This window comes from Lepisma saccharinum, chromosome 23 (assembly GCF_977018435.1).
Source record: "Lepisma saccharinum chromosome 23, izLepSacc3.1, whole genome shotgun sequence".
In the NCBI taxonomy this organism is placed as follows: domain Eukaryota; kingdom Metazoa; phylum Arthropoda; class Insecta; order Zygentoma; family Lepismatidae; genus Lepisma; species Lepisma saccharinum.
Window position 1 is genome coordinate 64812182 of NC_139251.1, and position 20171 is coordinate 64832352.

Genomic DNA, 20171 nt, shown 5'->3' on the forward strand with positions numbered 1-20171 from the left:
GTGCACATGTTTTAATTTTCCTTTCGCACGATATACGCACCTTCATGCGTGCCACGTATATAGAAACGAACCTCAAATAAAAAGTACAGATGTCGCTCAATTTAAAATAAATTTTTAATTGTATTAATAAAGTTTCTTTTCAAGCGACTTAACATGCTACAAATCATTATCAAGCCTTCTACACACGTTCTTAAACTGTATATTTTCTTTTATATTTAAGGTGAACTTTCGCATGTTAGCACTTATAACATATGAAAGTGTACAAGTAACCAACAGCTTTAATGAAACATAAATCAGTCACATTTTGGATCGGGAATATATGATTTCAACTACTAAATTTTCTTCTAATGTGTTTTTGGACCACTATTCTTACAGTAAAACGAAATGTATATTTCTTAATGCAACTTTTATTTTATGCACATTACAAACAGAGAAATACATATGCGAGACAGAAAGAGAGATTACTATTGACAATGAAGGCGGGAAGTTAGAAGATAAAACACAAGGAAAACAAAAATTAAATAGACTGTTTGTCAATAAAGTAACGAGACTGGCAACACTGCACCCCATCTGACAATGCTGTAGGCTCGCATGGATAGATCATCTCATTGACCGTTAGTTCAAGTTGTAAGTCTCCAGTAACAATAGGTTATTGTGATATTTCGTGAAGCTGTTGTTCGTTGCGTGTTGCTCCGTTAATCTGTTAAAGATGAAAGCCGCGCTGGAAGACCTTCAGCTTACAAAATCGACCACAATGTGCTCTTGTGCTGTCAGACATGGACTAAGAATGAGTTGGATTTTAACCATATCACGATCCATCATATTATAAGGAATTAGGCATTGCCAACACTACAATGCCCTTTCTCTGTGAATGATATTTTGGCTAAAAAGCGCATTCTGTTATTCCCCTGATATGAGTCCCTGTGGCTTTGTTCCAAAATTGAGGATATACCTCAAAAGACGCCATTTTGGGATGTTGGACAACATTAATAAATGTGTAACTGATCAACTAAAGGTGTTTCCAGTTATCAACCTCAAGCGCTGCTATGAAGAGTCGGTGCAACGTCTCCGGTCAGAGACGCTAACTTAAGTTAAATTTTGAGGGGAAAGTAAATTTTTGGGGGTTAAGGTTGGCATAAACAGTACTTTGTGTGTAAATATACATAAAATCTGACCCTATGTCTCCGGTGGTGTTTTTAGTGATTTTAGTTTGAACATAGCCTATATAGAGATTTATGTTGAAACAATCTCATTACGTTATTGACAGACCTTGTACAGTCACGGACACTTCTGGGTTGTAACAATCCCATTAACTTTCAATGCTATCGTTAAAACCCAGAAGTGTCCATGACTGTACAAATATAAGGCATACGGGAAGGATAAGCGAGAAGTTTTTCCTTTTTCCTGGGAGGCAAGTTCGAGCGATCCCTTGCCCATTGACCCTGTATGCAGGTACCACAGCCCTATTCAACGCCAAGTCTCATTTATCACTTTCGGCCGCACCGTCTGTGCTGGCCTCGGAACTCTTTGAAGTGGTGCTCTCGCCTCCAGGTTTTCCGGATCGAAATTGTGGAGAATATCGTCCCGGATGCAATTTTCTGAAATTGGAACATTTTAGAGAATTGCGAATGAAGCACATACTCACTAATTTCCCTCAAACAGTCACAAAAATAAAATGAACTAGATCATTGAAATGATGCTATTTAAACATAATCGAAGCAACTTAGTTAATACCACTTCATTTTCATGCTAATTTCATTGTATTCAGCATTTACTATGTTATCTTATTTTCATATATTCATAATTATTTTTTCAAATATTTAATTCAGTCTTATTCCCTCTTTTTTTGGATACAAATTTCAATATTATGAAATATATCCATACGTGTATCGGTGAAAAATTGGTACACAGCCAATTAACGAACATACATATATACATCCCTATATATATGTGTATGTGTCTGAAATCGGGTCAATTCAAGTAACTCTCACTTTACTTACTTAATTTTATAATTATGTAATCTTTAAATTAACATGTATATTACCTTATATATTGATTACATTTATGTAACAAACGTACTAAACAGTTTTTAACTATAATACACTAATTATGTATTATTTATAACCTTATCCCATACACGCATAAGACAATACCAAATCCTCCTTCCAAAAACTAATTATCTTTTCTATCTACTTCGGGATCCCCCCCCCCAATTTGTTATTAAATAGAAGCTTTTCGCATGCACCCACAGACCATTTCGTTCTTTACAATACACATACATGCCACATATTTGCATGGCATGAAGAATGACACTCAGGCTTCCCACCTGCAATATCTGCACGCGTGAATGTAGCTATATATGAGCATACATGGGTCTAAATACATTAGATGCAAATATAAGACATAAGGGAAGGATAAATAAGCAGTTTTCCCTTATTCCGAGGAAGGGACGGCCAAGGCCCTGGGGTATATAAGCTTGCTTCCATCAATATTTGTACTTTCGTTCCTATTTGCATATCTTGTTGTGAACTACAAATAGGCAAAAATTTCTATTTCATAAAGTTTACGGTTCTTTTACATATACGAGGGGCTATGAAAATCTTTTGCCTGTTGTAACGACCCTACTTGGTCGCCATTTAATTATTATTAGACCTTGCGTGGTCGCTATATTCTTTTTAATCGGATGAAAGAGTTAAGCGGAATGTCCTTGCGAGGCGTACGCTTTTAGTTTAAATGTATTCTGTAAAAGTTAACGGTTCCACCTTACTAGCTTCACTCATTATTAGACCCTGCGTGGTCGCTATATTCTTTTTAATGTCATCAATTATTGTCATTTTCACTGTTCAACGTGTTGTTTAGAATAGCAGAGTCCTGCGAGGCTCATTATTAATTGTATTGTCTCAATGCACACAGTTTTAGTTTATATTGTCACGTGCATCTAGTAATTTTCCCACTAGTGATTTCTCAATGTCAAAACCTTGATATTTCTCAGTACAAAGTTTGTGTGTGTAAAAAAATGAGTTAGCAACGCGTACTTGTAGTTAAAATTTTCACCACCCATGCGCCACCGCGAGTATAAAACCCAGCGCAGCGAGACCGGAGCTCAGTTGGCTCCCGGATGTCAACTGGCGAACATCCTGGGAAAAACCGGCCACCAGCCAGAAGCCTAGCAGCCATCCCAGAAGGAAGGAAGGAGGAAGAAAGAAGAAGAAGAGCCTAGCAGCAACCTTACTACCCGGTCTAATCGCTTCGGCTGATAGGTGCCAGGTTCTACCTGCCCGGCTTGTCTGGGAGCACCAGGACCTCCTTCCTAATCTGCCGCCCTTGTACAGGAGACACCGGTCGGCTTGCCGATTCCTAGCTAGCGCCGGGGTTGTCGCGGCATCCTTTAATCCTTTACCCAGCGCCCGCTTGTCGGAGGTGCCGGCTGGCTACGGCCAGTCCCCAGCTGTGGTTGGGGGTACCGCGCACATTCTACTTTCTCTTACAGGGGAGCCCGTGACGTCGGCCGCAAACAGCGCCCTAAATAAAATTAGGTCCCTATACTCCCCCTCACTGCGAGGAATAAATTGAATGGTCCCTGCCCCCCTTTGAGTCCAGAAGTGGTGAATGCACCTGTAGGGTAAATGTAAATGCACGTAAGTGGTAAAGGTTAAAGGTTAAAGACTAGTGTGCTAACAGACTTTCTTACGAACGATATGTTTATAATAAACATATACATATATAAACCTGTTGTTCACGTTTTACCCAGCAAGCCCTGAGTTATCTAGAGTCTGTGTCCACCGATTGAATTAAGGAAGTCAGCACTTATGAGTAGACTTTTGCCGTAGTAGTATAAAATTGTGACTCCCACCACAACTCTGATTTCTTGACTAAACGACCACAAAAAGTTGAAAAACTCACTTTCTCTCCCCGTTCCGCGCCTCATTTATTACGCTGACGACGTTTCACGGGTGCAAAAAGGCAGTGATGAGTGAAAGAGGAGCTCTCCTCTTCTCCTCCTCTCCTCTTCTCATCTTCTCATCTTCTCATTTTCTCATTTTCTCATCTTCTCATTTTCTCATCTTCTCATTTTCTCATCTTCTCATCTTCTTATTTTCTCATCTTCTCATCTTCTTATTTTCTCATTTTCTCATCTTCTCATCTTCTCATTTTTTAAGGACCAAATGTTTGTAGATCGTGATCTTCGTAAACCTCTCTTCTTATCCTCTTATTTTCTCATCCTCTCATTCTCTCATTTTCTTATTCTCTCTACCTTTAGAACATTGTCGTCAACATTAGAGATGAAGTTGGAGTGCTGGAATCAAGGGGGCCAAATGTTTATATATGGTGATCTTCGTAAACTTTTCTCTCGGGGGGGAAGGATGTGGCATATACACACGCGTGCGCTCTCATCTTCTCATTTTCTTATTCTCTTATTCTCTTATTTTTGAAAGATGAGTGTATTTTATCGTAATTTTCCAAGTCTGGGACCAAATGTTTATGTATTGCGACCTACGTAAACCTCTCCTCTCATCTTCTCATCTTCTCATTTTGAAAAAATGAGTGCACCTTATCGTAATTTTCCAAGTCCGGAGCCAAATGTTTATATATATCGTGACCTTCGTAAACCTCTCCTCTCATTCTTTTATTTTTGAAAGATGAGTGTATTTTATCGTAATTTTCCAAGTCCGGGACCAAATGTTTATGTATTGCGACCTACGTAAACCTCTCTCTCGGGGAGGGAACGATGTGCCACACACATACGTGCGCGCGTGCGTATGCCTCTTATTATTTTCCGTATTGTGACGCAAGCAAACAAATAATAATTGTTGTTTTTAGGATCCCTGGCCCCTATATAACCTCGCTGGGGGTGCATGGTGGCGACGAAATCATCACGAGTTTAGATTTGTACTGTAAATATTGTCAAAAATTTAATCAATGTTGTTTATTCTCGATGCTAGAATCTTACATAAATTATTCTCTAAAAACGAAAATCGATAATCCTATGCCAAGCCCCCAAGGCATTCAAGCAATTTCTAATGTTTGCGTGGATAGCGACGCTCGGTAGAATTTTTCCTGTCCCCTGTGGAGAAATTGTGTTTCGTCGCCCAATGTAACATTTTCATCACGGACCAAACTATCCACAGCAACCCCTCCCCGAACCCATTCACCTTGCATCCTCTTTTGCCCGAAGAGATTGTATTTTTTTTCAGCTTTCCCACGGTTCTGAATGAAGAATCCATCACATCCCCGATAACAATAGAATCAGGGGGGGGAATATGACGGAAGCAAACACAGCAGCAACTTCCGCTTTTTGAGTTTTATACTGGGAATCGTTTGTTTCACACACCACACCCTGACGGGGCGTGGAATAAAGGCTGAGGGGAAATGATCGACAATACATACATGGGTGGAACTATCAACGTCCCGTTTATTGTTATTTGTCCCCACAGGATATTGTGCGCATCACAAAATCTTTTGTTGAAAAAAATATAACATGAGTAAATCAGTCAACAAGGGTTTTATTTGCTAGGACATTGACTATAGCGCTCATTGTGTTTTCACCAAAGAGAGTTGCGTGGAGTAGGAAGGAGAGAAGGAGAAAAAAAGGAGAGGAGTTCCTATATAACCTACCAGTTTTTTTGTACGTCATTATCATAGTGAACGTCAATCGTAGCAGTTCAGTATTCTTAATTGTTTATCTGGTAGTATACATATATATCATCGTGGAAGTTTTAGTGAGCTACAAGTTTTATTTTGAAGTTTCTCTATCTCTCTTGAAAGGTGAACGTCAATCGTGGCAGTTCAGTATTCTTAATTGTTTATCTAGCAGTATACATATATATCATCGTGGAAGTTTTAGTGAGCTACAAGTTTTTATTTTGAAGTCTCTCTCCACCTCTCTTGAAAGGTAAGTTTTTATTTTCATGATATATTAATATTTTTGTTTTGCGTCTGACACACACATATTCAGAGGAGTCATAAAAATTGACACACACTTACATGTCGTATATTTTTAACCCCCTACAACAGTGCACACACACATACATACATACATACTGTTTGCGTCTAATATATATGTGGAAGGAAAAAATATCTAGCATTTTTCAACTTTTTTTCCTTCTGTTTCAGTGCGCTTTCCACTACCATTACCACAACCCCCCCAAAAAAATTTCTCTGTATATATATAAATAACAGAGAGAAAAAAAATGGAATCGCAACCAGGTCCCTCCGGTCTTTGCGTTAAAGTGGCATGTCGCAACTGCGGAATATTAATTTCTAAACGTAATATTGCCAGGCATTTGAAAAAATGTCGTCGACCGGATCATGATGTTGTAGTCCCGCCGGCAAAGAAATCTCGCACTGATGGGCATGAATGCGGTGCTTTGAATAAAAGTGCACGCATCATGACCTATAAATCTGGAAGCGATGAAAAGTATGACTCGAGCATCTTCCTCGACAACGTGAAATCTCTGGTAGTCGATAAATTACGTGATTGCCTCGTCAATGTTGCAATTAAAATTCATCTCGTCTTGACCTTGCTGTATGAGAAAGTTGTCTCGTCCGAGTCAAGTACTTTTAGCTTTTACGTAGGGTGTGAAAGCTTACACGATGACAATAACGAGAATCTTGACGAGATAGTGACACGGCTATTTGAGCACTTGACACAAAAACAAGAAGAGTTTGAAGGTAGAGGAAGTGGGTGGAGTCTTTGCGGTCACAACCACATGTTAGAACTTCGAGTCTGCAATTTCAAACCATTACGCAGCGCTCAAAAAAAAAACAAAAAAACAAAAAAAACAAAATGCAGTGTTGAACATACAAAGTAATGATCAGAAGAGTTTCCTATGGTCTGTCATCGCCGCATTACACCCGGCAAATAATAACCCCCAACGCCTGTCCAATTACAGAGGATACGAGGGAAGATACGAGAATATGATGAGAGGAATTTCCTATCCTGTGCCCCTGAATAAGATCAATCAAATTTTAAAAAACTATAGAGAGGAAAAAGGAGAAGATATCGATATTTCTGTGTTTGGGGTTGACGATTCCGGCAATATTCGTGTGTTAAGACCTGCTAGAACCCAGAATAATGTAATTCGACTCTTGCTTGTAGATGGCCGTTACAGTTTAATTCGGAATTTCTCAGGATTAGTAGGAAGACAGATCAGCAAGAATCGCGATAAGATCGAAATTTGCGATCGATGTTTGAGAATTTTTCGCGGGGGTAAGAAGATGAAAGAACAGCACAAGTGTTTTGGCTCTGTGAATGCAGAACCCGAAGATGTCATGCCGGAACCCGGAACCAAGATGAAATTTCAGAAACACCAGGCTCTTCTCCACCATCCCGTCGTCCTTTATGCCGACTTTGAAAGCTTCCAAGTTCCCATGACGTCTTGCGACCCTGATCCCTCTACCTCAAGCACGACCCAAATTTTTCACCACGAGCCTTGCAGTTTCTCCATCTACGGAGAAAAATTGAATGATGTCATCTTGTATTGCGGACCCGATGCGGCAAAACATTTTGTTGAGAAGATAGCGGAATGCGCGAGAGGACTTGCACCCAGCCTGAAAGGCTCTTACGTTTCTCCACCCGCTCTCACAACAGAACAACAACAGAGACATGACGCGGCGACAAGATGCGAGGAGTGTAACCAGACTTTCACCGCCGAAAATTACAAGGTTGTCCACCATAACCACCAGAATGGATTATTTCTAAGCACCATCTGTAATTCATGCAATCTCAAGATTAAGGAGTCGCATTTTGTTGCCGTGTTTCTGCACTACACGGAGAAGTACGACACGCATCTCTTCGTCAAAGAGCTCCACAACATAACTTCTCGAATCAGCATCATTCCGAGAACGAGGGAGAAGTACATCGCGGTGAGAGTGTGGATCCCTCTCGAAGAAGGAAAAAGTGTGGAAGTGCGAATCCTGGACTCTTACAATTTCCTGTCCTCCAGCCTCGCAAGCCTTGCATCTCAACTTGGCGACGAAGATCTTGTGGCCACCAAGCAAAAATGTTTTTCGGGGAGAGATGAGAATTTGAATCTGTTGCGTCGCAAGGGCGTCTACCCCTACGAGTACGTCAACAATTTCGACAAATTTGACGAGACGGAACTTCCACCCCGGGAGGTATTTTATTCTTCTCTCACGGAGGACGTCTGTTCCGAAGAGGACTACGAACACGCTCGTAGTGTGTGGACGGCATTCAATTGCCAAACTTTTCGCGATTATCACGATCTTTATCTGAAATTGGACGTGACACTTCTGATGGATATTTTCGAATCGTTTCGTAAGAGATGCATCACGATATACAAGTTGGATCCTGCGTATTTCTTCACCACGCCGGGATTGACTTGGGAATCGATGATGAAATACACCAAGGTGGAACTGGGACTCATCGCAGAGAAGGAACAGTATGCTTTCATGGAGAGTGCGATACGCGGTGGCATCGTCCAATGTCCCCGACGCCATGCTCAGGCAAACAATTCTCATACGCCTGGTTACGATGCATCGAAGCCCAACACCTATATTGTCTACTGGGATGTCAACAACCTGTACGGCCACTCCATGTCCCAGTGTCTTCCCATCAGCGACTACGCGTGGATGACCGAAGAGGAACTCTCCTGCGAGGATTTTCTCAACTGGAGCGAAGATAACGAATGGGGCTGTTTCTTGGAAGTGGATCTCGATTATCCCGAAACACTTCACGAGAAACATCATGGATTGGCCCTGGCCCCCTCCAAAAAGAAGCCACCTGGAGGATCGGAGCCAAAACTCATACTAAGCATGGAGAACAAGCGGAATTACGTTCTGCACTACCGACTCCTCCAATTTTACATAAGTCACGGCTTGCAGTTGAAGAAAGTTCATAGAGGATTGAAGTTCCGACAGAGCAAGTGGCTCGAACCGTACATAGCCGAGAACACGCGACGCAGAGCGCAATCGACATCGCCTGCAGACAAGGATCTGTACAAACTGTTCAATAACGCCATCTACGGCAAGACGATGGAGAACGTGCGTAATTACATCGACGCAACGTTGGTCACGGACGAAAAGAAATTTGAAAAAATCGTCGCGTCCCCCTACTTCAAAAACTTCACCATTTTCGACGAGAATCTAGTATTCGTCGAGAGGAACAAGAAGCAAGTGATGCTCAACAAGCCGATTGCCATAGGTGCCACTGTCCTTGAACTATCAAAATTGCACATGTACCAATCGTACTACGATCAGTTTCAACCTTTTTATGGAGATAACATCCAAATATGCTACATTGACACGGATAGCTTCATTTTTCTAATCCAAACACCAAGCCTCGAACATGATCTGACTAAGATGAAGCATCTGTTTGATTTTAGCAACTTACCATCAGGCCATCACTTGCATTCGGCAGAAAACAAAATGACGATTGGAAAATACAAAGATGAAGTTGGCGGGGAGTACATCAGCGAATTTGCGGGGCTTCGTGCCAAAATGTACTGTGTAAAGATTACAGAAGAAAAAGAGATCAAGAAGGCGAAGGGGGTGGGAAAAATAAGTACCAGCAAATTTAGCATGCAAGACTACAAAGAATGCCTTTTTCATGGTAAAAGAAAACTCAGCACCGATCATCGCATTGCAAGTAAATTGCATGATTTGTACACGACGCGCGTAACCAAAGTAGCATTGGATGCAAGGGACAACAAGTTACGTGTTCTCAATTGTCAAATCCACACGCGAGAGTGGGGGCACTACAATGGAAGCGATAAATGTGACGTGTGTTAACCGTAACCCCATAGCCATGAAGTCCGCTGTGTTTTTGAAGAAGAATAGCATAGGGAGGAAAAGAATGAAAGTGGAAGCCCTCGGGCGATAAAAAATAAGAGTTGAATTTAATGAGCCTCGTTTTGGAGCGGGCTTAACAGCATAATAACAGGTTGCAACTTTTCATTGCCCGAGGGCTCCCACTTTCATTCTTTTCCTCCCTATGCTATTCTTCTTCAAAAACACAGCGGACTTCATTAACACTTAATGTGTTAAATAACTAACAAGGACAATGAATCTCTTTGGTTTTCGCAAAGAAAGCAAGATGGACACTCCTTCACCAAATTCTAATAACCTCTTACCTTCTGTATTATCTAAACTCAATGGTCTACTAATTGTACATCTTAATAGTATATGGACGGAAATAAATAACGATGTGGGCAAGATGTTTTATGTTTTTAATAACAATTTACATTTCTATGAAATTCCGATCGACGGGAAACTTCAAATCACCGTGAATCCGGAGAACACAGGTGAAATCAAAATTTCTACCGGCAAGAACATTTTTCGAATGAAGCACGACAAGATACTTTCTAACATTACGTACGATGTGTCTGCAGGAGATTATCTTTACGTGGAACTCCTCGGAGACTACGACAAACTTATTCCTCTCTTCGTAGAATTACGAATCGTCTATCCTATTATAAATAACCGTTAACCAAAAATGCCTAACGACATTTTCGGCAACACCAAGCGTGTGGACCATGCAGAAGAGATTCTCATGTTGGATATTCGAGTTAAGAAGTTGAGGACTGATTTGATCGCTTTGCAGGAGACCTTAAACAAAAGTTTAGAGTCGGAAATCGCTACGCTCCAAACGCAATGTCTCGACCCTATTCTGAAAATCGATTCCGAACTGAAAACGCTGATAAAAAATTATGTCGACGTACCTTCTTACGACAGCGTTCAAAATATACAGTTGAACGTGGATTCGCTTCAAAATGATTTGGCCAAATTACAACAATTTCAATCGAAAAATGAAGATTTGGAAAAATTGAAACTCGAAATCGAAGAACGAACTTCCGCAATAGAAAAGAATTTCTCTGAACTTCAAACTGTGGTGAACGATATAGAGGCAGAACGCTTGCATGTCGTTGTTTCCAAATTACAAGAAGAATTCACCAGCACGTTGGAAGAAATTAAATCCAAGTTGCAGACTTTGGAAGATACAATGACGAACCTACCATCGTCGGACGAACTGCAGGTCATCGGTAAAAGCGTTGCGAACATAAAAATTCAATTGGAGGCTTATCAAGATTTCGAACACATTCAAACCACCATTGCTACGCTTCAGGCGTCTCTGGAGTTGATCAACGAAGAAATTAAAAATATTCACGCTGAAGCAAGTGTGTTGACGAGTATTCAGGACACGTTAAGCACAGTTCAGCAGAAGATCCAATATTTGGAAAATTTGAACGTCGAATCCAATCTTCCTCATTTTCATCACGTACTGGACAACATACAGGGTGACTTGGAATCGTTACGAACAAGCGTGCCTTCGAGCGAAGATTTGGAAAAATTGAAAACGGCGGTGACGGCACTATCCGATTCGAGTGACATCAAAAGTTCGTTGAGCGATCTCGAGAGTAAAGTGGCCAATCTCCCTACCTCCAAAGAATTACACGCTTTGAAAAGAAACATATCACGTATGCTGAAACGACTGGAAACGGAAACGGCGAATGTGGAACAGATTCGAGACGAACTTGCTTCGCTGGTGTCGACGCTACCCACTTCGCAGAGCGTCGCCGACCTTCACACGCAGTTTACAGAGATGCGAAACATCGTGAACGATCTTACCGAGAAGAGCTCGAAATTGAATCAAGTCGAGAACCTTCAGAACATTGTGGTCAACATCAGAGATCAAGTTGGAGTGCTGGAATCAACGCAGGAATCAACACTGGCCTCTTTCGGTGCCAAGTTGCAAGAACTCAACGAAAGCTACAAGCAGTTGAACGTGGAAGTGAAAATCAAACCGTCATTTTCTACCGTAACGGATACCATAGTCGAGCATTTGGTGCCCGTACAAAACACACTGGGTCAGCTTCACAGCAACCTCGTTAGCATCGATACTAAATTCGCTAAACTGCATTCTCTGCAAGCCATCGAAATCAACAGCGTACCCAATCAACAGAGAATCTCCACGTTCGTCGAAGGTAACAAACTGTACATGTTGCATCCTTATCATCCGTACTACAAGTTTCTCCTCGATGGTACGATTCAGATAAACGAATTTTCGTACTGGTCTCACGGCAGAAAAGCTAGCGTTCCCACCATGACTTTGATATCGAATCGTGGTGTCCAGAAAGCAGGAAATATTCCTCTGGCACGTTGGAACGAAACGCGCAACATATATGAAATACACGAAGACGAAGATCTCACCGTTTTCGACGTGAGTGCCGGCGATAAGCTGATCGTTCAAAACACGAGCGAAGTACCACCCTCTTTGAATCCCATCACGCTTGTGCTTCTCTTCAAACGTAATCTCTAAAAATAATAAAAATGTCTAGGCAAGCTATCGTCCAAGAATTGCATAAACCTGCGCGCCGCAACTACAAACGTTTGGCTGTGGTAACCAAGGGAATTGACGACCTCTGGGAAAGTGACCTCGTGGAGATGAGTAGCGGCAAGTTAAAAAACGTACATAAATTGAACAAGGGCAACAAGTACCTCCTCACCGTCATAGACACGTTTTCGAAATTCGCATGGGCTCTACCTTTGAAGGCGAAAACGGGGACATGCGTCACGGAAGCATTCAAGACAATTTTTCGCGAAAGCGGCGGCAGACAACCACGGTTTCTGCACACGGACAAAGGGAAGGAATTTTACAATGCCGTATTCCAAAAGTTTATTCAGAAACACAACGTTCAACATTACTCGACCTTCAGTGACGTCAAGGCCAGCATCGTGGAAAGATTCAATCGCACTCTGAAATCGCGCATGTGGTCACGCTTCACGCTTCAGGGAAGCTACAAGTGGGTCACTATTCTTCCGGAACTTGTTAACGACTATAATCACACACGGCACGCAACGATAGGCATGAAGCCAGCTGACGTTACCAAGTCTGATGAGCAACGTTTAATTTCTAGCGTTTACTGTCCAAAATACACGCCCACGACAAAAAAGGCTAAATACAAAATTGGAGAACAGGTGAGGGTCAGTAAATTGAAGCGAACGTTTGACAGGGGTTTCACACGAAACTGGAGCACCGAACTTTTTACCGTGGTTCGAGTTCTACCCGGGAACCGTCACACGTATATAATAAAGGACAGTGGCGGTGAAATTTTATTGGGGCGCTTCTATGAAGAGGAACTCTCTAAAACTAAATACCCCGACACGTACCTTATTGAAAAAGTTTTGCGCAAGAGAGGCAACAAACTTTTGGTGAAATGGCTGGGACTTCCGGAAACAAGTTGGATCGATTCAAACAAAGTGATTCTATGAGTACGTGGAATGTTGTGAAACGTTTACCTAATTCGGAAAGTCAAACGAAGAAAAAGAACGGCGAATTGCTTCCCGACAGCATCCGCTGTCTGATCGTAGGTCCTTCGGGGTGTGGGAAAACGACACTGCTCGTGGACAATTTTCTCCTCGCACCGAATTGGTTAGATTGGAAGAACAGGCATCTGTACGTGTTCTCGAAAAGTTTGGAGCAATCCAAATACCAGCAACTGATGAAACTGTACGATGGTCTGGACATTGCAACGTTCGCCTCGGAAATAAAACCACTTGACGATTGTCGTGAAAATTCAGTTGTTGTGTTCGACGACGCCATCCTGGAAAATCAAAATGAAATTCGCAACTTTTTCACGCAAGGTCGTCACAAAGAAATGGATTGCTTCTACCTAGCTCAAACGTTTTCCAAAATTCCAAAACAGTTAGTGCGCGACAACGCTAATTTCATATGTTTGTTTCGTCAAGATCACACCAACCTCAAGCACGCATACGATGACTACGTAGGCGGAGACATGAACTACAATCAATTTTCGGAAGGCTGCTCTTCTTGCTGGAACGCTGACGATTTCGGATTCGTGACGATCGACATGACGAGGAAACCTAACGACGGAAAATACAGAAACAAAATCAACGACTATCTAAACGTTGCAACGTTGTGAGAAACGACGTATATAAATAACGTCATGACGAAACGAAAAATCGAAGACGAAAATCTCAAGCTTCGCGATTACCTCGCGAAACGCTTCAAAGGTTGGAAATCCGAGAATCGCGGATTCTACGAAGAGAAGAAACGTCAGGATCAACCTGTGATCGATGCCATCAGCGGTCTAGGTAAAGAAATTAAAAGTGTCACGGAACAAAATAAAAATTTGATTAATGAACTCGTACCGCTCGCAGCTAAAAGTTATGCTGTCCCCACCCCCATTTCGAGCATTCCTTCGACGCCGTTCGAACTGAAGGATGCACCGGCACGACGTCGAGCCATAGGCAGCACGTCGTCGTCTTCGGATAAAATCGAGTTGGGACCTTTGGCACGAGACTACCTGAGCACGGGGAAGTTCGACAAGGATGAAGTGTTCGGATTGTATCCCAGCATGGAAACCAACGAAGGCGGCGGTGTGGTGTGGAAGATTGGGAAATCGAAGGTGACCTTCGAAGGCAACGATATTAAAGTCAATTTAGGCGACAAGGATAGTTGGACCAGGTATCCGGGTACGGTGGGACTGTGGGAACTCGTCGCCAAAAAGCAGCCGAAAGATTACACCGACGAAGATTACCAAAGTTACAAGGAAATTCTGATCATGACGGATGCCTTGTACCAAAACAACGACGCCTCGCAGAATAGGGTGAAATCGAGCAGCGGCGAGAAGTACAGGAATCTCATCAAACCGATTTGGAACCAGGTCAAAACAGGCAGCGGCGTCAAACGCTACAACACGTTACCCAAAGAATTCGTTTGGGTGGACGACGTTAGGAAACTCGTGGACCGATTGTTGGTGATAGCCGGCGAGGAGAATGCAGGCAACCGTAATTTCTACAACGAGAAGGTTGGCATCGTGGACATGATCAGCACGAAACTTTCCAACTTCATCGTGAACGATGACAAGGGCATAGGTTACCTCATCAAAATCATCAACACGCTGCCTCCTAAATTTTGGAACGTGGCCGAAGGAAAGGGGCTTGTGAACGACATCATCAACAAGTTACCTTTCGAGATGCATTTACCAGGCTACCAGTACTGTGGACCGGGTACCAAACTCGAGAAAAGATTGGAGAGAGGAGACAAGGGTGTGAATCCGTTGGACGCGGCATGCAAAGATCACGACATCGCCTACAACACCACACAGATGGATCTGGATGCACGTCACGAAGCAGACAGAAAGTTAGAGCACGCAGCTTTCGAAAGATTCGTCAGCAGAGACGCATCGCTGGGTGAACGGGTCGCCGCACTGGGTACCACCATCGCCATGAATACGAAACAAAAATTGGGGTGGGGTATATAAATAACATCCAGTAAAAAAAACAACATGTCTCGTATAACTGATTTGCCACCCGAGCTACTATCTAAAATATTCAAAAAGATAGTAAACGGAGATGTTAATAAACTTCTAATCATAGCAAGAACAACGCCGGAATTTCGCATCCCTTGTGAAATGGTTCTCAAGGACCTTCTTCGGGGGATCAGCGGCCTGAGGTGCGGTGATCTCAACATTCTGCTTTCGGCTGCAGGGGAGAAATTGAACGATAGGTCGGACGAACTGTACGAGGCAAGGCAGGGAAGAAGACGGTATACTGATGATTGGTACAAGTCTATGCAGGAGACGGAAGATATCACTACGCACATCATCGCATTTTCCGAAGCACGGACTTTCTTCCTCTGTTAAAAAATAATAATATATATATACGTGTCAAAAAAACTTGATATATAAATAACACACATCGTGAAAAAAATAATCTTTGGTATATATAAATAACACACATCGTGAAAAACAATTAAATTTCTCTAACACACACACTGAAATTTTTCTCTTCTTCGATATGACAACTGAAAAAATGAGTGATCTCCAAGCATTAAAACAAATGCTAAATTTGTCAGTCGAGTATGTAAAAATTCGGGAATTGGAAGTCGACAAATCTTACACGATAACTTCCGGTTCAATCGTTTCTACCCAGTATGGCCCCAAGGTATGCCTGTTGCTCAACGCACAATACAGTTTATTTTTACCAGATCGATATGTTAATATGTTATCGGACGAGAAGCTATCTATTTTAATCGAGAACAAAACTCGAATCGTGTACAAGGGGACAAAGGAACTTTTTGGCAAGAAAACAAAGCACGTAATAGAATTTGTGTAGCGACTGCGGGGCCGTGAAAAAAAATCTTAGAATATTTATATATAAATAACATACCGTAAAAAAACTACACAAGAAAAAATCTCAGAATATATATAAATAACATACCGCGAAAATAACACATAGAGCATCAACATGAAGCCCAAGGGTGTCGTGTACCAGATACCATATTCGAATCTAAAAAATCTAGGTACCCTCGATGGGTTACTCACCAAGAAACAACGCGAGAAGAAACGTTCTTGCTTGTCGAAAGGACATGGAATGAAATTGCTGCTCAGCACACCTCAATTGAAAAGGTTGCAGCGTTCGCGGAAACAGCAAAAGATTGGAGGTTTCATATTCAGCATCCCGGCCATCCTGGCAGCATTGGGGGCCGTTGGAAGTTTGGCCGGCGGAAGTGCCGCCATTGCGAAAACCGTCATCGACTCGAAGAAGAACAAGGCGGAATTGGAAGAACAGAAACGTCACAACCTGGCTATGGAGAAGAAGGGGAAAGGTATAACCAAAAAACAAAAAAGCAACCTCGATGCTTTGAAGAAATATAAAAAAAAGAAACAGAAGCACTCACCAACCGAGACATTGAATCTCTGATCGAACCGTTACGAATCAAACACTTCAGAGGAGTTTTCATGTCCGACTCGTTACCTTCAAGCGTGAAAAAAAGAGAATGTGGAGTAGTCAACTTGGACGGTCAAGAAAATCCAGGCACGCATTGGATATGTTACCACAAAAACGATAATGATAAAGCATTCGTTTTCGATTCTTTCGGAGGTGTTCCACCTACAAATTTAGTTCATTATCTGAAAACAAGCAAAACCTCCATATACTACAACGACGAACGCATTCAAGATTTCGGAGACGTGAACTGCGGTCATCTCTGCCTCTCCGTGCTCGCGTTTCTCTCTAAAATAAATAACCCTACGATCGAGGATTTCCAGAAAGCATTGTGGAACCTCAAACAGCATCACTAGGATGGGCGTGTTCCACCTCACGAGCGAATCTTCAATCTTGAAACTCACGCTGCACGACGACATTGTCTATCCTAAATCCGTGGCTCTGCGTGCATTCTACAGCATGTACCTCATACCTAATGTTACGCAGCACAACAACAAAATTAGCGTCGGAAGCGAACACATCGTCGTCATGCCAGGACAATACAATCTTTCCACTTTGCAAGCTCAGTTACCCAAAGGCACGTACCTTTCTCAAAATTCGGTCACGCACAGAGTGGAAATCCTGTCGGCGACGGAGACCGTGGACCTGGGCACCATAGGAGAACTTTTAGGTTTCGAGAACAACACAAAACTCGAAGCTGGCATCAAGCACGTGGCAACAAACATTCCTAAATTTTTGGCCATAGAGACTCTGAACGTACACTGCAACGTGGCAGAAGGTATGATCACGAAATCCTCGGACGGATTGTTAGGAAGTCACAAGCAGACGGGAATCATAGCCACTTTCAAACCAAGTTCCGAATTCATGGAACCGATCATCTACACGCCCTCTTCGCCGATCTATTTTCCAGTATGTCGCAACCGCATAGACGACATAGAGTTGGTGGTGACGAACGAGAAAGGAGACGTGGTAGATTTCGCAGGTGCCACTACGACGGCCATCGTGGAGATCAACGTATAATAAATAACCATACATGTAAAATGGAGCAAATCGAAAGTTACGAATTGCAATCTTTCCCTCCCAACCGTCGCACGTTCGCCAATCTCAACGAGGCGAACAGGGAGATCGAATACGACGTTGACGTAGGCGATGGGTTCATTCATCCTCACAGAGCGGACCTCTACCTTCAATTCGACGTGGTGAAGAAAGAAAGCGGAGACACGTTTCCCGCAGCAGCAAACTTGATACTCGTAGACAACTTCGTGCCTCACCTGTTCTCGCAGGTGGAGGTGAGGAAACACAACACCGTCATTGACAGAATAGATTATCCAGGCATCACGTCGACGGCAGTGGTAACTTTGAAATTATCCAAAACGGATGCAGCATACTATCAGGCGGGAGGATTCGAAGCCGGGACCAAAATATCGACGAAAAGTCACACGGTGCTCTTTCCCATGCGTCTGCTGCCTGGTTTCTTCTCGGACTACAAGGAGATCATGTGGAAGGGAGGACTGCGCGTTACGTTTCGAAGAGCGGCCAACGACAACGACGCACTGATGCGATACGCTACTTTGGGTCCGGACGGCACCACGCCGATAGCCAACACTTTACCCGAAGCAGCGAAATGTGTCATCCGAAGCATGGAATTGAGAATGCCGGTGGTGGAATACGAAACGAACTACGCCCTCAAGTACAAAGCGGAGATCTTGAAAAGTCCGCAGGTGCCGATTCACTTTCACGGTTACCAGTGCGTGCAAAAGATGGCGTCCGGAAGTCACATGGAATTCGACGTGACAACGCAGTTCAACAACATACAGTTCGACATGCCAGATTTCGTCGTAGTGCTCTTTCAGACCGGGAGGGACAAAAATCAGGAAAAAGATTCCAGCAAATTCGACGACTGCAAGATCAAGAACGTTTATCTGAAGAATGGACGCAACGAAGTGTTCCCGCGCGAGAATTACAATCTTGACGTGACCAAAAACGATTACCTCAAACTTTACGAAGCGTTTTCGGCTTACAAACGCGTGACCGAGGGAAGCGTGGACATGTACTACACGCCCAGCGAATTCAAAGCACGGAGACCCATGACCGTCATCAACACATCTAAGAGAAAGCAGGTGGTGGTCAACGATCGAACCAACATCAAGGTCGTCTGCGAGTTCCACGATGCCTTGCCCGAGGATACCCTATGCAGTGTCATCCTGATTGCAGAGAAGTCCTTCGCCTACGACGTGAAGAACGAGAGGGTCACAGAGCAGTTTTAACAAGTTTTTTAACATCTTTTCTTGCACAATAAGAAATTTTCTGCACTAGCACAATCAGTTACAATGGCACAATACGAATTTCACTAGTTCAGATCAGTTACAAATGTCAATTTCATTAGCAATCAGCTACAATATCTTTTTGCACTATAGCACGAGACAATCAGAAAATTTGCACAAAAAAAAATTGTTGTTGTTTTTACACGTGAAAATTAACAATAAAATTTCTTTTTTATCGTTTCAGATGCTGTCGAAACATCAAAAACATATACACACACACTAGAAAATAAGCATGCAACTTTATTTGTAACACACACATACATTCTCCATCTTCATCAAGAAAATATTATAATAAACATAATTATTTTTATCTATCTCATAATAAAACTCTATATCCAAAAAATATCACAACATCAAATAACACTAGAGTCGTTAGTACACGTTGCATGCATTACGGAGGTCCTCTGTAGGGTTTCATGGAAGTTTGGGGGAGAAAAAAAAACACGTGAAACTCTACAGAGGTGCGGTAATCTATAACCGCAGCCATTAGAAAACTTTTACATTTTTGGTTGGGCACCACGCACCCTGGCGAGGTTATAGGGGCCAGGCATCCTAAAAAAACAACAATTATTATTTGTTTGCTTGCGTCACAATACGGAAAATAATAAGAGGCATACGCACGCGCGCACGTATGTGTGTGGCACATCGTTCCCTCCCCGAGAGAGAGGTTTACGTAGGTCACGATATATATAAACATTTGGTCCCGGACTTGGAAAATTACGATAAGGTACACTCATCTTTCAAAAAATAAGAGGATGAGAGGAGAGGTTTACGAAGGTCACGATATATATAAACATTTGGCTCCGGACTTGGAAAATTACGATAAGGTGCACTCATTTTTTTCAAAATGAGAAGATGAGAAGATGAGAGGAGAGGTTTACGTAGGTCGCAATACATAAACATTTGGTCCCAGACTTGGAAAATTACGATAAAATACACTCATCTTTCAAAAATAAGAGAATAAGAGAATAAGAAAATGAGAAGATGAGAGCGCACGCGTGTGTATATGCCACATCCTTCCCCCCCGAGAGAAAAGTTTACGAAGATCACCATATATAAACATTTGGCCCCCTTGATTCCAGCACTCCAACTTCATCTCTAATGTTGACGACAATGTTCTAAAGGTAGAGAGAATAA

General features: G+C 42.4%; 1 protein-coding gene across 2 annotated transcripts in view; it reads right to left on the reverse strand.

Annotated features, from left to right (window-relative positions):
* Positions 1 to 395: 395 nt before the first annotated feature.
* Positions 396 to 20171, reverse strand: part of LOC146005260 (uncharacterized) — a 61379-nt gene continuing 41603 nt past the window's right edge. For both annotated transcript variants that reach the window (XM_083144359.1, XM_083144358.1), the window contains exon 8: positions 396 to 1598. In XM_083144359.1, the coding sequence (XP_083000485.1) occupies positions 1481 to 1598 (118 nt within the window). In that variant the 3' untranslated portion in view covers positions 396 to 1480. The remainder of the gene's footprint in view (positions 1599 to 20171) is intronic.